Here is a 24,101-nt window from a genome sequence, read left to right on the forward strand (position 1 = left end):
AAATAATGTTAAAAAAAAATAATAATAATAAGACAAAGGAAATTATGACTTAGCTATTGCCAAAATATCCTGTCCCCTTTTCAAACTGTTCAGTCTGTGCTGTTGTTGTTCTGGTAGTGTGCTGTGCTACTCCTCTACTGCACATTGCACTCCATGTCTAGACCCTGGGGCATGCCACTTAATTCTGATGGTGACACAAACCCCCAGCCTGAGTAAATAAGAGTCATAATTCATTCATCTCCTAAAGTGAACGCATCAGCGCCTCTGAAACACAGATAATTAACCTGATGGCAAATGAGTGCCTCCTTGCATATTTTCTCTCTTTAGAATGGGTTAATGAACCGCGTTATTATAATTCCTTATTTTCTATTAGGTTATTCTAATATATTTACCATGTTTTATGTGTGGTTAAGATATGCATCTTATATTACAGCATGAGTGTATTCTAAAAATACATATTGGCTAGGCCGTGTTCTGTATTGATCTGGAAATGTCAGCTCTCTGTCAGAAGTAGCTTGTCGAGTATACTGTATCGGGAACAGCCTGCCAAACCCTTTTCAAAACAGACAAGTTTGTCGAGATGAACGTTGTGTTCGTGTGACCCTCTTGGGAACTGTGAACGGTAGGATATCAAAGCCAAGACAACATCACGTGTTTGTTGCTAATTACATCAAACGGAGGAGCGTCTGGTTTTAACAAGCCTGAGAACCCATGGCCGTGCAGACAAATTTAGCACCTCTTTGAGATCCATTTCTGAATCCATTAGAGCATGAGAAGAAACTGTTCTCCCTGGCGCTTGAGACCGTCTCCTCTCTGTAAACATCAAGGGCATTCTGGAACGAGAAGCAGCACAATAAAAGCCTGTCAGTGGCGATGACACTCGGTTTGATTGGAGATGATAATGACAGTCACAGCAGAGCACCAGAAGTGCAAAGTAAGTGTCTCTGATTGTCATCATGTCCTCTGTCTCGGATGTAGTGCAATACAACTGTGTACTAATGCTCTGCATGGTCCTGTTATGCCTTGTTTCCTGAAAGAGGTCTTGTTGTTCCTGTTGTTAAGCTCTTCCTCTGAACTGTTTGGTCGTGCATCTACTTTCCCAATGTCCTCCCACTTTACATGACATCACAGGCCTACCAAAGTAACCACCAGTGGAATAACCTATATATGTAACAACCCTAAAACAAGCAAATGTGGTTACCGGTAGGCAGTTACCCCTTTTAGGTTCTCTTTGAAAACAGAATTAACAATGCTAATAACTATGTATGTCCCTGTACCTTCTAGTTACAGAGGAATCATCTCTCTGCAAGGTGAAGTTTCCCTTCATTGCTCTGTACTTGTTTCGCTGTTGTTTACTCCTACAGTCCTACGCCTCTTCGAATATATATTCATGAATTCCCCCTGCTCGGCTGGCCTTTTGCTAAACCCGGCGCTACCTCCCGACTGTGGCTGGCTGTTGACAGCCTGCCTGGTATGGTCCAGGGGAATACCACACATGCTGTCTCTCCTCCTGCTCCTCTGCCCTCGCCCCTGAAGAGATGGGTTTCCATGGTGAAGCTCACTGAGGAGGTGGGGAGGTGAGGAGGGGGAATAAGTCCTGTTTAATATCCCGGCGTGGCTAGGTGGGATGGAGGCGGGAGACTGGTGGGAGTGGGTTCAGAGAGACCTCGCCGGCACGGAGGGTTGGATATTAGTTTGTTATTGAATTTGCAGATCGTGGGACTGGTAGGCAGCTCCTGTGTAACGTTAATGGCCCCGCCACCCTGCGGCGTCATGAGAGGGGCATTAAAGATTGATATCAGGCCCAGCGTGTCACAGTACCCCTGCCGCCCTACGCCATGGCTGGAGTTCTGAGGGGGAGCGGTTTGTTTACTGGTCAATTGACACTAATGGTGTTGATGGGAGGTGTTTTCTTTGTTACACTTAGCTTATGCTATTTCCGCCGCGACAATGAGGATTTGTAGCTGGCGCTATTCATATGCATGAGAGAGAGATTACTTCACAGTGAACAGAATTGAGGAAAGTTGTGCTGGCAATTTTTATGGCCAAAGATTGGTTGTCCAATAGGGCTTGAAGGTGTGTGTGCATGACTGTGAGCAGTGGTGCAAAAAGTACCCAATTGTCAAAGTAAAGATACCTTCATAGAAAATGACTCAAGTTAAAGTCAACCAGTAAAATACTACTTGAGAAAAAGTCTAATAATATTTGGTTTTAAATATACTCAAGTATCAAAACTAAATATAATTGCTAAAATAAACGTAAGTATCAATAGTAAACGTATCGTATCTCAAATAAATAATGAAACATGTTCAATTTGGTTTAAATAATGCAAATACAAAGTGTTGGAGAAGAAAGTAAAAGTGCAATATGTGCCATGTAAAAAAGCTAACGTTTAAGTTCCTTGCTCAGAACATGAGAGCATATGAAAGCTGGTGGTTCCTTTTAACATGAGTCTTCAATATTCCCAGGTAAGAAGTTTTAGGTTGTAGTTATTATAGGACTATTTCTCTCTATACCATTTGTATTTCATATACCTTTGACTATTGGATGTTCTAATAGGTACTTTAGTATTGCCAGCCTAATCTCGGGAGTTGATCTCAAAGTCTATGTCAACCTAGCATCAGTCTCTTTGTCACTTAGTGCCTGTCTTCAGTCCTAGTTAGGTTGGTGCTCCGTGTCAGTCGGTGTCACGACTCACGCCGCCATTGTCACTATCTCTCAGTACATCTGTGTCACTCTTTGTCTTTCAGTTCACTCTCTCTGTGTCAGAGATAGTATGTGCACGTCTCACTCAGTATGTTCAACCTCAGGTGCCTGGAGAGGATAGGCTAGTCGATGAGAATACATTGTCCCATTGCGAATGAACACGTGTTTCACTCACTACATTGTCAGTCAAGACTCAACTCAAAATGTTATGCTGTTATTTGTGTTGTCACTACATATCCTCCAAACCTCTCAACCCCACGGTAACTCAGTGTCTGGCAGCATCATGCCAGGAGCCAGCGTGCTCCTCCTTAAGCAAAGGGACTCGATCCCTGTGTGCATCTCACCTGAGTGATCCCAGTGCATCGGCAGGCCAACCCAATCTCCAAGAGGGCTTTCCAATTACACGCCAAGCAGGGAGACGTCTGATGAACAATGGATGGGGGGGATGTAAAGGAGGGGTAGGGTGGAGGGAGGGCGGGAGAGGGGGGAATGAACAACGACAATGTCTGTATTTGAAAGGAGCCAATAGATGTCTGAGCGATGTCTTCAATTGAGCGCATCCAGCAGCCTTAAATGGGTTTTCTGGGGGGAAATAAAGGACCCTGTCGTCCCTCCCTTTCCAGCCAGCCCTCGTTCCCCCATTATTAGGGCAGAGTAATGAAATGTGGAGTGTTCCATGGTGGAACCTGGGCTGCACAAACTCTATTAGTGTGTAAATGGTACAGGAGTAATGAGAAAGCACTCAGGCCAACTGAGCGCCCTGGTCTGAAGGGCAAGAGGTTCTGGCACACTGCTCAATGGAATCAAAAGAAATGCGGGATGGAGAAGAAGCTCACCAGCTCGCTAATATTCCTATCCCAATAATGCCCAAACTGGGAACGTTACCCTTGTCCATGGGGTTCAAATGAAATGGAGTCTATAGAAAAGCTATTTTGTGGTACCATGGCCCTGTCTTGGTGTATTAGTCCTTACATGTAAATATCTACAATATGTAAAGCATATCATTGTTTTCAGATGAATCGTGTTATGCGTCAACAATCTGTCCATAATGTCTGTCTGTTCATCTATAATCTCTCCAAGCTTCTTCCCTGAAGGAGACACTCTCTCTTGTTCTGTCATAGCTACACAATCCATATCTGGCCCTTGCTTATACAAATGGTCCATGCTGCAGCCCTGCCTGGTAATAAATGGCCCAGTGTCTGTGGGTTGCTGGTTGGCTGCGTAATGTCATTAACTTCCCTCTCCTCTTTGCACGGCCTAGAGGCCTGGGAGCCAGACAGACAGACACCCTCCATTCTGTAAATACTAACTCCTTCATGGCCTTCCTCTCCATTTTCTACAGATTTGCAGCCTAAGTCGGTGGAAAGCGTCTTCATCTTCCAGGAGGGGACGGAGGGCGGCGACCAGAGCGTGACCACCACGTACGATGCCATCGTTGTGGAGCAGTGGACTGTCATTGACGTGAGTGGGATTTTTACATGGCTCGGAGCGTTTGAGTGTTTAATGTGAGAGTCATCATATGGAAATATTCCCTCTAACCATGGTGGCTATGGCACATGTGTCACGGTGACTTGATGGCTTATCTTATCAGCAGCAAACAAGCCCTTATCTGGCCAGCGATTAAGTCCCCAGTTTGCGCAAATCCAAGTTGGAAATGGATTTCTGTCTACTTCTGAAGGGTTTGAGGCTTTTCTATATGGCTGTGGTGTGTGTGTGTGTGTGTGTGTGTGTGTGTGTGTGTGTGTGTGTGTGTGTGTGTGTGTGTGTGTGTGTGTGTGTGTGTGTGTGTGTGTGTGTGTGTGTGTGTGTGTGTGTGTGTGTGTGTGTGTGTGTGTGTGTGTGTGTATCACTGTAATCGAGTTTAGAGTTTGAGGCTGTCGAAGTGTGAAAATAGACTTTTGTCCCCTAAATGTGACTGGAAAATTGTCCAGCTCAGAGAGGTAGTCGGCTCACAAACACAGAATTTAACCCTTGAAATCAAAATGCTCTTAACCCTTTAAAATTACTAAAGAATTCAGACTACACAATATTCGCCGCCTTAAAATGTCATGTTTGTTTAGCGTCCCACACCACACAAAAACCTAGGCGCTTGTGTCTTGTGAAGGTTATACACTGTACGATTTTGAAAATCTTAAAGTATGTAGGTATCTTTATGCTAATACTGTGGTAAAGATACTGCAATAATGTCTTAAAGACCAGCAATTATTTTGTCAACTACTGAGGAATAACATGGATTTTATAGACTTTTTTTAAGCACCTTTGGAAGTTAATTGAAGGACAAAGCAACAATGTGTAACAACTTTAGATGTTCCACATTATAGTTCCAATGAATCCAATCAGAAGTGCTGGCCAGGACTTATCAAAAGCAATTTTGCTCGACTAATCTCTCCTAAAGTTAGCTTGATAACACTATTTTACAAAGGATGATCAGACTTCATACCCGGCACATTCATTATGATAACTGCTTAAAATGTATATGCAAATTATCCTCACTGCTCATTGTCGTTTCGGTGCCAGAATAATTACTTTAAAATTATGCAGAATATTGATTGGGATATTTTTCCCCAGCGCTCTCGTTCCCATCTTGCTGAAAGACTGACAGGTGGTTGGATTTATGAGCAGCGAAAACAGGAAAACAGGCTGGTTCACTGAGAATTCAATCAATATTGTTGTGTTGAAGCAGGAAGTGCAGCTTTTCTCAGAGATGTTGTTCTCGTATGGCACAGAACATGTCAAACTTCTGTTTTAATTGATAGTAAACTTCTAAAACGAATCTGACTTTTAACATAAATGAGGAGTTATTACAGTATTTTTTTGCGCAGTATTCACAATCACGTTGGTAGAATGTGGTATGATTGGTACAGTGTAGATATGTGGAGCTGTTTGTGGCCAAACGGTTTGTGGTCTGTAATCTAGAAAGTCAGACCTTCCTCAATGTCAATAATGTCACATTTTTTTGTGGGAGAATGGGTCATTTCGACAGCAATTTATTTGTTACTTTACATTCACATTAGTCAATATGTATTCACCACATAAGAATGTATACGTTAGACCATTTAATCAAGAAAAGTCAGGCTAAATAATAACTGTACAGATGCTCAGAATTCTGCGGTCTAATGGATGGACATTCTACTTTAGCCCATCAGAAACATTCTTCACATTTTCTTCAACAAATGACTATGCTCTGATGAAGGTCGACTGACAAAGCTCGGCTACAATGAAAGAAATTTGCATCTGACTGGAAGTGTGCAAAGACTTTTTTTCCAATTTCTACAATAAATGACTAAATTAACTGAATAGGACATACAGTAGATGTGCATGGAGCCCACCAAATGAATAACTAGACATAATTTCCTACACAATGAAACTAAAATTAGGACTGTCTCTCGTATCAAAAGGAAAATCAATAGGAAAGTTCAGCCTTGGATATAATGCAATGCCTACCTTATCACTGAGCTCTTACAGCTGCAACAAGAAGTTTCTCCTTGAGACCTATGAGAGATATTCTTTATAGATTTTGCAACCTTGTTATTAGTTCCTATTCATGGAAGGGAATGAAATGTTAGTATACCGGCATGTTAGTGTATTTCTAACACTCTCATAGTTTCTAGATAAATTATTTAACAAATAACATGCGCGACAACTGGAAACAACAGGAAGTGGATGTGTGAATATCATTTATGATAGCACTACTGCTAATATTTAATGCCTAACTGTGTCCTTTGAGGATTTGGAATGCATGTGGTGCAATGTGGTCAACATTTGGGCTATACTGTACATTACTTGAAGTTTTATGAGGTGTTATACTTAAGTGATAATGCCAGAGAAGCTGGTGTTTGGAGGATATATTGGCACGTATGTTGTTAGGCCCGAGACAAAGTCGTGCCAATATATCCTCCAAACACCGACTTCGAGGGCGTTATCACTTTTATACAACGGGTTACCAACACATTCAAATAATGATTTACATAATTGTATTAAAAATGTTATTTCGCAGATTTTTTTTTATACCATTTCATCCTTCCACAAGATATAGTCCCGACACAAATCTAGGGTTGCTACCCAAGCCGGCTGGTCATTCGTTCGGTTGCCAGAGACGCGACACAGTCGTTCAGTCTTTTTGTTTTGTATGTATGGATGCGACCCAGTTGTTTGTTCTAAATGTTCTATTGCCATACTGGCTGGCAACGTTCTTATCCCTTGCTTGTTAGCTAGCCAACTACAGCTAACTTACAGTCATGTCAAAAAGTGCAGCCAAAGTAGCTGCATTTTCACTCGTTTAAGCTGTTTTCTAGTTACATTTATTTGTATACATCCATAAGAATGAGCTAATAAGGCGCGATCAGTACACTATTGTCCAGAGGAGCTAGCCAACAACACAGCTAACACAATCACTTCAAACGGAAGCTGGAAAGACTGCAAACGAGCTGCACTTTATTTATTTTGACCTGTTTTCTATTAACATTTCTTTGTATATATCCATAAATATGATGCTGATTCGTGATTGACTGAGAAAATCTGCATGTCTGTCTCATTCCGACAAGTTCTTTACAATGCAACAGCTGGAGATCAAACTTGAACATTGAAACAACGTTGCGAATGTCGGAGAGACAAACAGGAAGTTTATACAAATATCCGCTGTTGAAAACTAAATGTTAGTCTAAAAGAAATGTGAGATAATGTCTAGATGCTTTTTTATAGTGGAGATCAAGTTTATATATTGCCTGGCTGGGCTGATGAGACAGTGGATTTCCCAGTCAGATGGAACGGAGTAAATAGGCATTTTAACGTCATAGATTTAGCCGGTGGTAACTTGTGAAGTAGACACCGGCTGGAATGCAGTTTTGACCAATCAGCATTCAGGTTTAGATCCACCCGTTGTACAATGTGTCATAAACACATTCTTGGCAACTTCATATAGCATAGATGCGGTAGAGGTCAATGGAACTCAGACCGTGGGGGATAGAATGGCGCCGGATTGGTGCACCTTCAATAAATCTAACAAAGTGGATATTCGTCAAATCCGTCGTGATTGTAACAGGACCACAATGTGGTTACTAATGTCCGATTTGGATATATTTGGCTGCATAACATTTAGAAGTTATTCCTTTTCAGGTTTAGAAGAAGTGACTGCTTAATGCTAACTCCTGTTCGTATAAGCTGGTATAATAGCTACAGTACCATACAGAAATAGGGGGTGGCAGTCCAAGTCGTTTTTAACTGCAATGCAGTTCATTGGTGATGACATGAACATGTATTGGGGTTGACATCCATACAACCATTATACACCAATTTTTACGTCAACATGGTGTGAAATACACATATAAACAATAGCCTAAATGTATGCTAATTTTGCTGGGGGGAAATGAGGAGATTCTGAATCTTTCCACAACCGCATCTTTCCCCCACGCGTTTCCATGGCATTTCCATTGTTTTGGTCGAGTTCCTTTGACCTCTTCACTGCATCTATTCATAATATGGCTGTGTGTGAAACATATATAGGACTTAACATGATTAACTGTTTAACACTCAATAATGTTTTTCTAAATGCTCATTAAGATGCCTTACAACAACAACAAAAAGGTCACACTAAATGCCTTCATCTATTACATTGAACAACAAGGGCGTCGTGTTTTCCCAGTGTTACCTCAGTTTCTCACAGGCTATATTACATTTAACCCAAAAGTGCACGGCCATTATCCGGAGAGGCGTTATACAATTAACTCTACCAGTAACAATACTGTGTGCTTGAGGCACCAGTTAACAGCATTGACATTGTTGTAATTCGTTCCTAGCAATTGTGTAGATGCCTGAGCTTTGAAGAGCACCACTTCAGTCACCAGAAACCAAATTATGTCAAAAAAGGATTAAAGACCAACAACATAGTGTAAAGATGCCAATAAAGGGGAGTGAATGGAGAGTGCAGACAGAGGACACTGTGTGGCTGTGTACGTGGGTGGGTGTTGAAAAATGGGTTGTAGAGAATCAAAGGACCATGAATGTAACAAGAAATCTTAGGTGCTGGCTTAAGGCTACAGAATGTCCGGTCAGAAGGATGAGGCGGATGTCCAGGTTAGGGGGAGTTTAATGGAAGGAGACGTGTGTGTGAATGTGTGTTATCTGAACTCATGGTTCAGATAACTGAGAATCATGTCCAGTGAGAACTGACATTAACTATGTGGTTCTGAAAGGAAAGCGGGGAGAAAGAAAACTTGGCCTATAGCACTGCTATAATATGAACAATGTGGCTGTATAAGCTAGCACGGGTAAGTATATAACAGCGAGGGCTATGCACTACAGCAGGCATAAGGCTTAGTCACATGGCAATAGACTCAACAACCTATTGGACTTGTACACATGAAACTCAGGCAAATTTGCTCAAATAAACATTACAGTAATGTTGAAATGTATACATAATATAAATACAATTAGCATGAGTGATATATTTAGAATAGAAGATAGCATTGCTCATTTATGGTGCAACAAGCCACTAATCGCTAACAGTCATGCTAAAATGCTCATGCATTCCAATGCAAAATGCTAACGGGAGTGCTAGTGGGAGTGCGAGCTAGCTAACAAGCTCAACACATGGTAATTGTTCACAATAAACCACAAAACTTAGAACCACATAACATGACACAGATCTCAAGGCACTTACGTTTAGATGCACGCACAACTAAACATCAGACATACAGAGATTCATTCCGCAGGGGGGAAAACTATAGAAGTGCTCATCAGGATGGGAAAAGCACGTTTCTGACGACACAGCGTGCTTGGGTCATAGACCAACTGAAACTGAAGTCCCGGAAATTAAGGCTGCTGATAGGCTGAACGAGATGTGGTTATAAGTATTTGGCGTGACCTTGACCAATAAGACACTAACAAAAGTGGGGGTCCTATGAATAGGAGACTTGAATAGGAGACTAAGCTGCCCGACTAGAGCTAACCATAAAGGATGCCTAGAATCAGCTGACTGATGCAGGTGTCATCAGTCAGAGGGCCTCTCATGTTAACTTGTAGTCTAGACTCTAGTTCTCCCAACATTTATCTGTCACGGTGCTAAGTTTGACTTAATTGATGTAATGAGCTGAAATATGCCATCAATCCTATTGGTGCTGCCCGATTTGAGCAGCCAATTAGCATGCAGTGAGTGTTGCAAAATGTTGAATAGCCAAAATTTACTAAATTATATATCGCTGTCGGATGAATACTTCGTACCTACAATTCTGCACTTTTTTATTTTACATGTATTGAAAGCAGTAACTCCCCTCAATTAATTCTGAACATGTCATGACTCTAGGACCAAGAACATGTATTCAAAATTGCTTCTGAAGTTTCATAATGTTATGTTCATTAATGAGGAAATATGGCAGTTTTTTTCCATTTCCTGAAAAGTTTCTGTTTTGGAGACGAGGTTTTCATCCATCAGCACCAATTTTGTATTTTTTTATTTCACCTTTATTTAACCAGGTAGGCCAGTTGAGAACAAGTTCTCATTTACAACTGCGACCTGGCCAAGATAAAGCATAGTAGTGCGACAAAAAACAACAACACAGAGTTACACATAAACAAATGTACAGTCAATAACACAAAAGAAAAATAGAAAGATCAATGTACAGTAGGGAGGTAGGCAATAAATAGGCCATAGAGGCAAAAATAATTACAATTTAGCATTGATACTGGAGTGATATATGTGCAGATGATGTGCAAGTAGAGATACCCTCTTGCTCTTTTGCACCCCAGTAAGTAATAATATGGGGATGAGGTGTGCTATTTACAGATTGGCTGTGTACAGGTACAGTGATCGTTAAGCTGCTCTGACAGCTGATGCTTAAAGTTAGAGAGGGAGATATAAGACTCCAGCTTCAGAGATTTTTGCAATTTGTTCCAGTCATTGGCAGCAGAGAACTGGAAGGAAAGGCGGCCAAAGGAAGTGTTGGCTTTGGGGATAACCAGTGCAATATACCTGCTGGAGCGTGTGTTACGGGTGGGTGTTGCTATGGTGACCAGTGAGCTGAGATAAGGCAGGGCTTTACCTAGCAAAGACTTATAGATGACCTGGAGCCAGTGGGTTTGGCGACAGATACGTATGTAGTGAGGGCCAGCCAACAAGAGCATACAGGTCGCAGTGGTGGGTAGTATATGGGGCTTTGGTGATAAAACAGATGGCACTGTGATAGACTACATCCAGTTTGCTGAGTAGAGTGTTGGGGGCTATTTTGTAAATGACATCGCCAATGTCAAGGATCGGTAGGATAGTCCGTTTTACGAGGTTATGTTTGGCGGCAGGAGTGAAGGAGTCTTTGTTTCGAAATAGGAAGCCGATTCTAGATTTAATTTTGGATTGGAGATGCTTAATGTGAGTCTGGAAGGAGAGTTTACAGTCTAACCAGACACCTTGGTATTTGTAGTTGTCCACATATTCTCGGTCAGAACCGTCCAGAGTAGTGATGCTAGTTGGGCGGGAGGATACGGGCAGCAATCGGTTGAAGAGCATGCATTTAGTTTTGCTTGCATTTAAGAGCAGTTGGAGGCCACGGAAGGAGTGTTGTATGGCATTGAAGCTCGTCTGGAGGTTAGTTAACACAGTGTCCAAAGAAGGGCCAGAAGTATACAGAATGGTGTCGTCTGCGTAGAGGTGTACCAGAGAATCACCAGCAGCAAGAGCGACATCATTGATGTATACAGAGAAAAGAGTCGGCCCGAGAATTGAACCCTGTGGCACCCCCATAGAGACTGCCAGAGGTCCGGACAACAGGCCCTCCGATTTGACACCAATGGGTCTTGGGGAAATTAGTAAGAACTTACATGATCTTTAAAAAGTTATCTAAGCATAGATATAGCTTGTTATTTGGCTATTTATTTTAACACATACCGGTCAAAAGTAAACCAAGGCATGTCGATAGTCATGTAGCAGCCGGTGCGGCATGAGTCCACTCCTATGGTCAGACTAGTTTGATGAGGGATGTGAAAATTATGCTGATGGCTTGTGGATGAGGAAGTTCCCAGAGAATTTTGCTCACCGAAATATGTGACTAATACGTCCGCTTGGTTGACATCTAGGCTAACTACAATGGTTAAATGTCAAAATGTTGACATATTCTATTGAGACTATTGAGATTATTATTATGCTGTATATGGTGTGATTAGTCTTCATTACAGCTTTTGGTTTTCAAAAATGTTCTCAATCTCTCAATGATTGACATGATTGACAGAGTAGGGACTTTTAAGCCTCGTTTCAGGATACCCTGTTCATTATCCATAAAAATATGAGATTGTGGTGGAGGAAGTGCAGCCCGGTCCAAAGACAAAGTGATAGCTAGAAGGCTAGAGGAGTAGCCTAGAACATTTTCTTGGGCTGGTAAACAAGACTATGGCCTGTAAAAACATTAACGTAGAATTAGACTTATTGCAAAAAGGGATCTGTCATGTCTTCTCAAATAGAAACGGTGGAGAATTACCTCAAAACAATAGAGCTCTGTTTTCTTTCATCCAACTCTTAGTGAACTTTGATCACAGGAGTTGAACTCAACCCCACCCTGCTAGTTTTACTCTATAACACTGTTCTGTTTTCAAATATTAGCCTCTACCTCACCGTTCTCCACTCTTGATAATGTAGCCTTTTACCACCCTAGCTTGCACCCCACCCTATGGCTCTATTTCTATATATAGATTATATTTAACACACAAATCAGAACACAGAGTTACTGCTAAGGCGCCGGGTTCCATTTCTCATGTGCTGATGCAGCAAGGTGACCATGGTGAGATCAGGGGGAGGGAATCTTCCAGAAAAATGATTCACTCTGTCGAGTCTCAGTTACGCTTAGGAATGAAGAGGGCCATTAAACAAAACTTATTTCCCAATTTACTTTGCTTTTATGGCTTTGAGAAAGTGACCATTTCTGGCAGAGGTTCCAACACAAACCCTAAAACACAGCTCTCACAGCTCTGGATTTTCTGAGGGATGCTGGGACGGCAAATGCCAATGTAAATAACAGTTTCAACAGAGCCCTCTCTACCCTACTGCAGTGTTTCTCGAACAATGGGTCCTGGCCAATTCTCACTGGCTTGTGGCTTAAGACTTGTTTCTGGTTCTAGTTGTTTTGTCTATCTGTTGGTTTGGGACCCACTGCCCTCAGCCTGTACTGTAGATGCCCGTATAGCACTACAATGTGTGCATGCATATGTTGTATGCGTGTCTTTTCATATCTGACACGTGCTGTGGTTTGTCAGTGAGGGCAGATGCAGAAGAGATGGAAAACCACACAAAATCACATGTGTGAGCAGAAGCGTTAGCGCACGTGTGCGTGTGATGAGCGTGTGTCTTTAATCCAAATCCCAAGTGCACTACACTGTCATACCAGCAATCAATCTAACAGAAATGCATGTATTTTGGTATGCATCATACATAGTTCATCATCGGTTGTCAAGAGCTTGGGAAATCGTGGCTCTTTTGATGGGGTTTTAATGGTTTATGTTTTTATGCATGCATACATTTATGCGTGTGTGTGTGTGTGTGTGTGTGTGTGTGTGTGTGTGTGTGTGTGTGTGTGTGTGTGTGTGTGTGTGTGTGTGTGTGTGTGTGTGTGTGTGTGTGTGTGTGTGTGTGTGTGTGTGTGTGTGCGCGCGCGTGTGTGTGTGTGTTTTCGTACGATGTGACGAATATGGAATTTTGGGTAACGATTACTTGTCACGCAAATGGACACGGTTAGTGTCATAATTGTCATTTTTGTTCAAATGTTTTGAGCATCATAATACATCTCTGAATTATAGCTACGACAAACATAATGAATACAACCCAGCTTTAGTAGCACCCCTCTCTCAAAAACAAATAGTTTAGACCTCTTGGAACTTTTGGAAATGAAGCTTCTCCCAACGGTGCCGTTCTGCTCGTAAAATGACTACCAACTTTACCCACTTCATGTAAAAATGAAAAACTGCTATTGGGTCATTTATATCTACTTGAGTATGAAGTTGAATCCCCTCTTCTCTTAAAATGATTATGTATTAAGACTATTATGATCATTATTTTTGAAGTTCACAGTTATTGTCCATAATTGTCGGTTATATGATTATACTATAATTGTGCCAGCCCTACTCGTATGTGTGCTTGTGCGTACGTGTATGCAAACACTATGTGTATAGTAGTAGTATGTAATATTCATGTGTTTGTATTCTCTCTTTAGGGCTTGCAGGTGAAGACAGACTATGTTCCCCTGCTCCAGTCTCTTGCCGTGTACGGTTGGAGACTCACGTGTGTGCTGCCTACACCCATCATCAAGACCAACAGGTTACTACTTTCACTTTCCAAAACACACTCTCACTAATATTGAGTTAGGGCCTGAATGACCACCATATCTCCTGGTTACCTAACTCTGGTATTGATTGTTCAACCTGATTAACCCTCTGGAGATTAAACTGCCATCTCTTTGATTTCAAAGAGCACCCATCTCATTTAGACAAAGCGATGGTCAGCCCATATCACTGGTCAATTAACAGCTCAACTTAAATGGATTGCGAAATCAGTCAGAAGAACTCAACAGGTTGTTCAACGAAAATACTAACTGGCCCCCCAATTGGCGGGTTCATACGTAACAGCGTGTGGTGCGAGACAGTTTAAACCCACAAATGAGTGTAACTGGAAAATCCCTTCAGAGAAATGTAACGGTTCTCCTGCTCAGCCTCTGCTGACTCATTCATCTTATATGAGGACTATGCACGCACACATTCGCTAACAGTCAACAGCTCAGTCATCTATCAGCAGCCATAACATGTCTTCAAAAATACTTGTCTCCCACCTGAAACCCCACTTTACACAGTCACAAGCACTCATTATTAACACAAGGCAGAACACGTCCAATCCAATATATACCCATTGAATTGATTCTTTAAGAATAAAACGTTTAATAAATGTCTTGTGAGCTTAGTTCAACTGTCGTACCACATCAGAACCCAAAATATAAGCTTGTTTTACTCCAATGTTTGTAAACAAACACTGCATAGCCTAAAAACATGTTTAAACTATCATTTTAATATCATGGATGGTCAGTCCTTGCATCCATAGAATTTGAGTGGTAACATTTCTCCAGCCCCATCCCCCTGCTTTTTACTGAAACAGTGCTGGGGAGAACGCTTTGTTATTGTTTCAACTACTGATTGCCGCTATTAGTCAGTGTCATGAAATGTGTTGTGTCATGCTTATGAAGACTCCAAGTATATGCTTAGAGTTCAACACGGTTGCAGTTATAGGTTTACCATGCGTACCCTTGTCTCTGGGGGTCATGTTTGTGACCGTTCCAGAGCATAGCTGATTAATTACCTCTCTATTTTCATCCCTTGTTTTTTCATCACTCTTTATTTTTATCCCTCTCTCTCAAAATGCAACAACACAACAGCGCAACATGGCTAATTAATCAGAGGGCCGGCCTAGATACACCAACACAGCAACGCTCATTTCTCTCCATCTCTGAAGCACTCGTCTCTTTGTGCACAGCAACGATAGCTGTTGACCCATTTCAGATTAGCTTAGTCATTACACTTGTATTATGTTGACTCTTCCATTTTCACAACTATATTAAGCTAATGCACGTTGGGATACTGTCTGAGGATGAGCAAAGTGCACTTCCTCTGAAGCAGTCCACACGGAGTCTGTTATGCAAAGACCTACTTACACACTAGTTAGCATCTAAAGTGAACATCCACCGGGACTCAAGGCTTCTTTAATCAACGTAACATGAATGTGAAGGTGCACGTGGTAATGTACAGTACAGTATATTTCTGCCGCATGGAACATGTTACATTTGGTGTAAATCTGATGTTTGGACATCGTAACTGTTTTAGTAAATAGGTGCTTCATAATACCATTATAAGAAATGCTTAACATTACCACAGGTAACCACTAAACATGATACACCATGTTCCCTACCACTGTACCAAAGAAAGTCTTGTTGCTGGTATATGAAGTTTCTATTCCAGTACTGCAGACACAGACAGCTATGAGAGGACTGTATCAGCAAGACCCAGACAGCTATGAGAGGACTGTAGCAGCAAGACACAGACCGCTATGAGAGGACTGTAGCAGCAAGACCCAGACAGCTATGAGAGGACTGTAGCAGCAAGACACAGACAGCTATGAGAGGACTGTAGCAGCAAGACACAGACAGCTATGAGAGGACTGTAGCAGCAAGACACAGACAGCTATGAGAGGACTGTAGCAGCAAGACACAGACAGCTATGAGAGGACTGTAGCAGCAAGACACAGACAGCTATGAGAGGACTGTAGCAGCAAGACACAGACAGCTATGAGAGGACTGTAGCAGCAAGACACAGACAGCTATGAGAGGACTGTAGCAGCAAGACAGACAGCTATGAGAGGACTGTAGCAGCAAGACACAGACAGCTATGAGAGGACTGTAGCAGCAAGACAGACAGCTACGAGAGGACTGTAGCAGCAAGACACAGACAGCTATGAGAGGACTGTAGCAGCAAGACACAGACAGCTATGAGAGGACTGTAGCAGCAAGACACAGACAGCTATGAGAGGACTGTAGCAGCAAGACCCAGACAGCTGAGAGGACTGTAGCAGCAAGACACAGACAGCTATGAGAGGACTGTAGCAGCAAGACACAGACAGCTATGAGAGGACTGTAGCAGCAAGACAGACAGCTATGAGAGGACTGTAGCAGCAAGACACAGACAGCTACGAGAGGACTGTAGCAGCAAGACCCAGACAGCTACGAGAGGACTGTAGCAGCAAGACACAGACAGCTACGAGAGGACTGTAGCAGCAAGACACAGACAGCTACGAGAGGACTGTAGCAGCAAGACACAGACAGCTATGAGAGGACTGTAGCAGCAAGACACAGACAGCTATGAGAGGACTGTAGCAGCAAGACACAGACAGCTATGAGAGGACTGTAGCAGCAAGACACAGACAGCTATGAGAGGACTGTAGCAGCAAGACACAGACAGCTATGAGAGGACTGTAGCAGCAAGACACAGACAGCTATGAGAGGACTGTAGCAGCAAGACACAGACAGCTATGAGAGGACTGTAGCAGCAAGACACAGGCAGCTATGAGAGGACTGTAGCAGCAAGACACAGACAGCTATGAGAGGACTGTAGCAGCAAGACACAGACAGCTATGAGAGGACTGTAGCAGCAAGACACAGACAGCTATGAGAGGACTGTAGCAGCAAGACACAGACAGCTATGAGAGGACTGTAGCAGCAAGACACAGACAGCTATGAGAGGACTGTAGCAGCAAGACACAGACAGCTATGAGAGGACTGTAGCAGCAAGACACAGACAGCTATGAGAGGACTGTAGCAGCAAGACACAGACAGCTATGAGAGGACTGTAGCAGCAAGACACAGACAGCTATGAGAGGACTGTAGCAGCAAGACACAGACAGCTATGAGAGGACTGTAGCAGCAAGACACAGACAGCTATGAGAGGACTGTAGCAGCAAGACACAGACAGCTATGAGAGGACTGTAGCAGCAAGGGGCCTGTAATTTTCAAACTGATCTGCTCCGTTCTACTTTAACGGGCTTGGGCTTTTTCTGAGGACTCCGGTTGGCTTTTCCGCTTTCATTCAGCAGGAAGCTGTCCGGCAATCTGACAGCATGGAAAATAGGTTATTGGAAATGCAGGGTAAGGAGGGAGGGATGGGAAATGGGGGTGTTTTAGATAGTAAGCCTCTACAGGAGATCTGAATGCCCATTTGATGTTGGGGAAGATTTGCAGCCAGCTCTATACCGTTGTCACCCTATCATATATTTCCGTTGTTCTTCATATGCCAAGTTAAGGATCCATCTTAACTCAAAGCTGATTCTTCCCCGTGTGTATAAGAGTACATCTATTTTAATGGATGAGGGATTCCGAGAGAGGAAGTGACAGAGAGAGCAATCTGGAGAGGGAGATCAGGGGATATACAAAAGAGAGAAAGGGAAAGGATAGAGAAAGCCTACATGAAGCTCATACAAGAGGAAGAGGCAGAGAAGTAAAGTGAAGCAGACAGATAATTAGCGACAGCAGGCTAAAGTAGGAAACCGAGTCGATACGTGCGTGTCAAATGGAGAGATGAAGGAGAGAAGCAGAGTGAAGGTTAATGCGTGTGAGATGGAAGGACGAGAAACGAGCAGGAGAGAGAGCAAGCACGAGAGACAGGAAGCCCGCTGATGACAGAATCTCCTCGGTGGATTAGTCCGTCTGTCATCTGTACTGTATGGATTATCCATGAATTAACACAGAATGTGACATGTGCCTGGACAGGGATTATTTTGGAGAAGTTTATGAGGACAAGCATGTTTTGGGGAAGCCAGTAAACATGGTCTCGTTCTCTTGGTGTCTGAGCTCTCTCCTAAGCATAGAACATATTCACGTGTACATACATCATTGCTCCAAATTCTTTTTTGGTTTCTCGTATTATCAAGAGAGGACAGAAAGGGAAGAAAGCAGAATGATCGAGGTTGACCACTGCTATGTAACTCACTTCTCACGGTGGTAGATGTCAGCTATTAGTATAGTATCAGGACTGACCATACTAGTCACACAAACCATTATAAGGTCTACTCTGGAGTGTGGAACTGGAGCATTATAATACAAACTGCATTTTCCATTCCTCTCTTCCTTGCTCTGAAATGACCCCAAGTATTTCTAAAAGAGCTTGTGGCAATGTGATTTGTGTGACATGGAGTTCTTTATCGAAGGTACAGGCATTGTCCTCTACAAGTAAAGTAACTATCAAGAAAATAGCTATGGTTTACAAAGTTATTTGTATTTCAGTTCTAATTATATTCTCTCTACCTCCCTCTATCCATATTCACTTCTGCCTTTTATCTCTCCATCTCCCTATCTCTCCCTCTACCCTAGTGATGGAAGTTTGGCCACCAAGCAGGTCGTTTTTCTGCAGAGACCTGTCCTTCCCCGCAAGAGGGGGGAATACAAGGTACGTGACCTCTCATTCCTCTCAGTGTTTGTCTTGGCACATGTGGGTTGGCTCTCAGCTTGTTCACTAGCCAGAGCAGCGCTGCAAGGCCAACATCACCCCTCACCACCCCGGCCCATATCACACTTGTTTTTGTTTTCACATAGATAAATATGCACACTGCCGGTCAAATGTGAATAAATCCCTTTCTTCTTGAGATTTGAGCCATTCTGTGGTAACTACGGCAATGCATGTTGAGAAAGTACTTTCCATTTGACCCTAGATAGTACTGATATAACCTCTAGATTTGACCTTTGTCCTTTGTGGAATGAATCAAATGCTGATATTGCCTGTGACCTGAATTTAAACTCTGGTCACCATTGGCAACCAAACTGATGGGCAATAACCCTGGCAGAGACGAGCAGAGAACGATAATGCAGATGTTTGTGTGCAGGTAACATGCTGTTTACCTCAGTATACTGTAAGTCTCAGCTAAAAGAGGGTCAATTGAGGCAATCTCAGAAATATTACCAGCCATATTTTCTTGTTTGGTCTGTACCCCTGAAGGCACCAATCAATTCCCTTGAAATTACCATTTCATTCCCCACAATGAGAATCATTTTAATTGGTTCTTTCCTTGTTTGCTATTATGTCCATTTTCAACGGTCTGTCTGTCCGTCCGTAATATGGCCAATAGAACAGCAGTTTAGAAACGTTCTTACACAAACGTCCTGTCTTTCAGAAACTGATATTCAAAAGCAAGTCTAACAAGAACTCTGTTAAAGATGCTTCAAAAAACAAGAAGAAGAAGAAAAACAAGCAATCGGCAGCAGAGAAAGATCTGGAAGATTCCAAGATTCTTGACGACGGGGAAAAGGTGGTCAAAGAGAGCAGGACTGTGAAGGAAAACAAGGGGAACGAAGAGGAGACGGGGAAAGAGACGGAGGTAGAGACTGTGTGTAAAGAGGCGGAGGCTCCCTGTGAAGTGGAGGAAGAGAAAAAGGTTGAGGCAGAAACTGAGGAAGGGGTAGAAAGCTGGGTAGAAACTGGGAAGGAGAGAGATGGAGCTGCAGGAAAAGATGACAAGAGTGACAAAGAGGGGAGAGTGGAGGAGGGAGAAGAAGCGGGGGCAGAGACTGAGCAGGAAAGACAGGGGGGGAGAGAAAATGAGGTGGCAGTTGATGATGAAACCGAAACTACCAAGGGTTCAGAGGTGGAGGTGGAGACCAAAGAACAAGGGGAGAAAGGGGGAGGAGCTGAAATGGAAGTGAAGGAGCATGGGGTTGAGACTAAGGAAGAGACAAATGGAGGGGAAGAGAATGGAGAAACGGAGAATGTTGCCATGCAACAAGACCCACCTGACCAGGAAGAACATGTAGTGCAGGAGGAGGTGCAAAAGGTAGTAAAGGATGAGGGACAGGTCAAATTGACCAATCAATGCCCTGAAGAGAGTCAAAGGTCGGATGTGTAAACCTCTTCAGACATCACACCTAAGGGTTCTCCTACCCATCATTCATGTACCTACCAAACATCATAACCTGAGATAGGGGCTCCACAAAGTCACCATTGAACAGCCTATATTGCAGCAACATCCTCCTACCATGTAATCACTCTATCCTCTGCAGCAGACATCGCTCCACAATGGACACATCTCTACCACAGATGGACAGGCAACAGTCTCTCTCACAGCCTCAGACTGATCCTATACCTACACATGATGAATATACATAACTGAGAATGATGCGGAGGAGACTAATGTACGAGAGTTACTGGATATAATGGACAAGTTGATGGGACCAATGGGGCTTGGGTCTGAAGAAACAGACTTTAACCAGGCAAACTCGCTTGTCCTTATTTGTACAGTACCATAGTGGTACAGTTACTGTATGTCAGATGGGTTTAGATGAGGAGCACTGTGGGAAATGTAGTGGCTGTTGTTGCGACAGGCAATCCAATGCAAGGTGAATGGAACTTGATTTACTTTTAGCCTGTAATGTAAAGTACTACAGATGATGCTGATAATCACTCTGATTCTTATAGTAGGTATGATACATTCGCCTTGCATTCCGTATGTGTCAATATCCAAGCCAAGTAAAGTGTTTGATAATGGAGGACATCTCCATTGAATGTGTGTGGATTGAGTGGAAGTGAAGTGTGATGAGAACCAAACTTGGAAATGTTGAGTCAACTTTGAGAGTTTACACACGTTTGATTTTAATAGCTTTTCCAATCAATGGTCATTAAAAAGTACTTGGCAAGGTTATGGGCTGGGCCATGACTAGATGTTCAAGATAGAAACGGAGCACAGAGGAAGTAGAAAAACAAAAATGATTGAGCAATTTGGAATAGCTGTGTTCGAATTGCCATTTTCCATTGACATTGGCTTTAATATTTCACCTCAAGCCTTTAAAGCCCCTCTTGACGGTGTCATTTCTGACAATACCAAAATCATAATGTAGTCTTTCAAGGTATCATGTTGCTTTTCATTTTAAAGTGGTGCTGCGTCAATGCTGTGTGGAGAAATCATTAACCGGCTAATGGACTTTGTCAGCGGGGTGTCAGTCAAGTCATACATTTATAATGGGGGTCACTTACGTGGCTATTGACAGTGGAAAATTGCACCTCGAAAAATAACAAATAGCACTTCATTTGGATTGTGATTTTCATAGGGATTGATTTTTCTTGTGCTGTAGTTGCTAAGCAAAGTCTGTAGAAACCTGTATGTTTACAGATGAATATAGGCTTGTCGTCGTTTTGTAGATGTGGTATTTTTCTGAATAACCGACTGTTCTGAAATGTTCATCTCAGTGGCAGATGTATTGTATAGAATTCCAAACTGTGACCAGGATAGCCTTATTATGATACTGGGCCTAAATCGTCAAGTACAAATGTCAGAAGTTTGACAAATATCAAGGTGGTTTCAGTGTTATAGCCTGAGAGGGTTGCTACAATCAGTGTTTGAAGGTAATATGAAGGTAAGTTCAGTGTTCTCTGTTTTAGATTTGAACGGGAGGTAAGGAATTTGGCTTTACAAGGTGTTGTTGATTTAAAGGGGAAGTTTCTGTGTTTGATTTGAAGTTAGGCTCAGTGTATTCTGTCGTGCTAACGCTAGCTGAAGTGTGCTTTCTAACGCTCATACTAGAGCTAGCTACCTCCTTAGGCAAATTGGGGATTTGTAGCTATGGGGTCATCATTGCCAACTTTTTCCACCATATGGTCCATGCTGTGGGTGTGAGGTCATTACTAATGGCCAAGTGGTCAGGGGTCATGTTTGAACCATGTTTGATGGATTTTCCACAGCTGCTACTTGTTCGAGTACAAAGGAGTTTGCCCACATGTCAAATAGCAGATTTGATATGAAGTCAGGATCTTTTTTTATTTTGTGATATTATCTGTGGTATTGTTTTTTCCAGCAACACTTCGCGTTAGGCTATTATGAGCTTTAATAAGCACTTGTTTTATTCAACACATTTTATTTAGCTTTGCGGGTCACCGCTAGAGAGAGAATAGAAATGACTTGTCAGTTTTAATATTTGTGAGACTAGGACAAATATGAATAAGAAATGGCATTCTAAAACACCCCTCTGTGATAAGTGAAGAGATTACCTGGAAACTGAGACATATTTCCCCATTGGGTTCTTATCAAGTCATTTTTTCTCTTTAGATTTAAACTAATCACTTTCTGCCCGGATATAAGATCATGTAGGATTGTCATATTTCCTTATTCATACATTGTTTATTATGTGTTCATCAGTTCTGTTGTTCATACCAATTTGAGTCTTTTTTTTTTTAAATATATCTGTGATCCTTGTTCCTTTGTATATTATTTTACACTGAGACAATACTGCCTCTTCAAGTACAATGTACATCAAGTTATGGTAGGAAAGTGTGGAAAAATACAGCCAGGAACTATCAGGTGATCTCATGCTTTACATCATTGTATTTTAACACCTACAGCATTCCGGTAGGACACCATTAACATGGACAACTGTAACCTCCACAGAGTTGGGTCAAATGACACCAGGTCCTGTATCCGTTTGTATTACCTGGGGGTCGTGAACTCCATGCCCTCATCTCTTGTGATAAGAGATGATTAGTGATTTGTACATTTGCTCAGCTTTGACATAAGTAGACTCTGGGGAGAGTGGTAGACTACATTTTTCCTGATACTGAAAAGCAAGGATATGGAGAGAAAAGTGAAGCAGGATCTGTCACTTCATCAGTTAAATTATGCTGAATGTTGTTTACTTGCCCTTCCGTGACGAGGGAGACCTGTGACTAACATAGACCAACCTCAGCCTTGTCGAGAACAAAAGCCTCCAACCCACTCGTGAAAAAAAAAGGTAATCTACTATTTCCTGTCTTTATGTAACCATAATTGTCTAAAGCTCAGCAGTCAGTGGCAGTGCAATTGTTCTTGATAATGCTGTGCAAATTGTGTGTTCCAGGGTTCATTTCCTGTGTGTAATGATGTGAAATGGACAGATTAGAAATGACAGAAACATGATACAGTAGGATGGCAATCTCTTTATGTTGTCACTTTAGCTTGCTCGTGGCCTCTGGAATTGTATTGTTAGGTTTCATCTCCGATGTTACTGTTAATCATCTGCGCTGCCATTTTGAATGTTGAGTGTCTTTGATCATCGGCTACCGTCACGCACTGCAGTGTTTGTAAAAACAAAGTTATTCTTTGTATTCACTTTTCATGGAAATGTCCACATCCCTACTGTTCATGACTGTACAATTTGTATATTATAAAAGTATTTATATTTAATGTGCACCTGTGGTGTTTTATGTTTCAAGGTGAATTTTGAAAACCAATGCATTTTGCCATGTTTGGGGTCATTCCTAAACTCAAATCATTACACTACAAATCAAAACACTACACATTTCACTCATCAGTGGTCTTTCAATTTTGAAGTCTCTTGTAAAGCTTTATGTGCAACCTTCAATGTCTTAGATTCCGTAAACACTAAAATGCACCATTAGACATTAGAATCACATGGGTGGTTAAACATGACATTGGCCAGTGAGAAAAACAAGCTGAGACATGTTTTGTTCAGGTTCAGCTCTAAGGGCTCGATTCAGACTCAGAAAATCTATTCCTTTTTTGATTTATTAAGCACTTCTCAGTAGTTGGTATTCATACTTCCCGTATGCAGGTGTGTAACAGGCTTTGCAGGTGTGGCTACCTTGCATGCACTGAATAAATGTTATTCAACCACTGAAAACCCTCTCACTTGCTGGCCAACAGATTTTCTCGTGGAGTTTTCATTCAAAAGGGTTTTCAGTACATTTATCTAAAACCCGTTAAATACGGTGTACCTTTTAATTCGAATTTTCTCGACAGACGCTGAGTGTGCAAAACATTGGGAACACCTTCCTAATACTGAGTTGCACCTCCTTTTACCCTCAGAACAGCTTCAATTCGTCAGGGCATGGACTTTACAAGGTGTCAAGTGTTC

General features: G+C 42.1%; 1 protein-coding gene across 1 annotated transcript in view; it reads left to right on the forward strand.

Moving 5' to 3' along the window:
• Positions 1–23,414, forward strand: part of LOC120031417 (raftlin-like) — a 64,707-nt gene extending 41,293 nt beyond the window's left edge. The window contains exons 7-10 of the mRNA XM_038977156.1: positions 4,049–4,167; positions 13,893–13,996; positions 18,582–18,657; positions 19,379–23,414. Of these exons, the coding sequence (XP_038833084.1) occupies positions 4,049–4,167; positions 13,893–13,996; positions 18,582–18,657; positions 19,379–20,107 (1,028 nt within the window). The 3' untranslated portion in view covers positions 20,108–23,414. The remainder of the gene's footprint in view (positions 1–4,048; positions 4,168–13,892; positions 13,997–18,581; positions 18,658–19,378) is intronic.
• The last annotated feature ends 687 nt before the right edge of the window (positions 23,415–24,101 follow it).

The sequence above is a fragment of the Salvelinus namaycush genome, chromosome 37 (assembly GCF_016432855.1).
Source record: "Salvelinus namaycush isolate Seneca chromosome 37, SaNama_1.0, whole genome shotgun sequence".
Classification (NCBI taxonomy): Eukaryota; Metazoa; Chordata; class Actinopteri; order Salmoniformes; family Salmonidae; genus Salvelinus; species Salvelinus namaycush.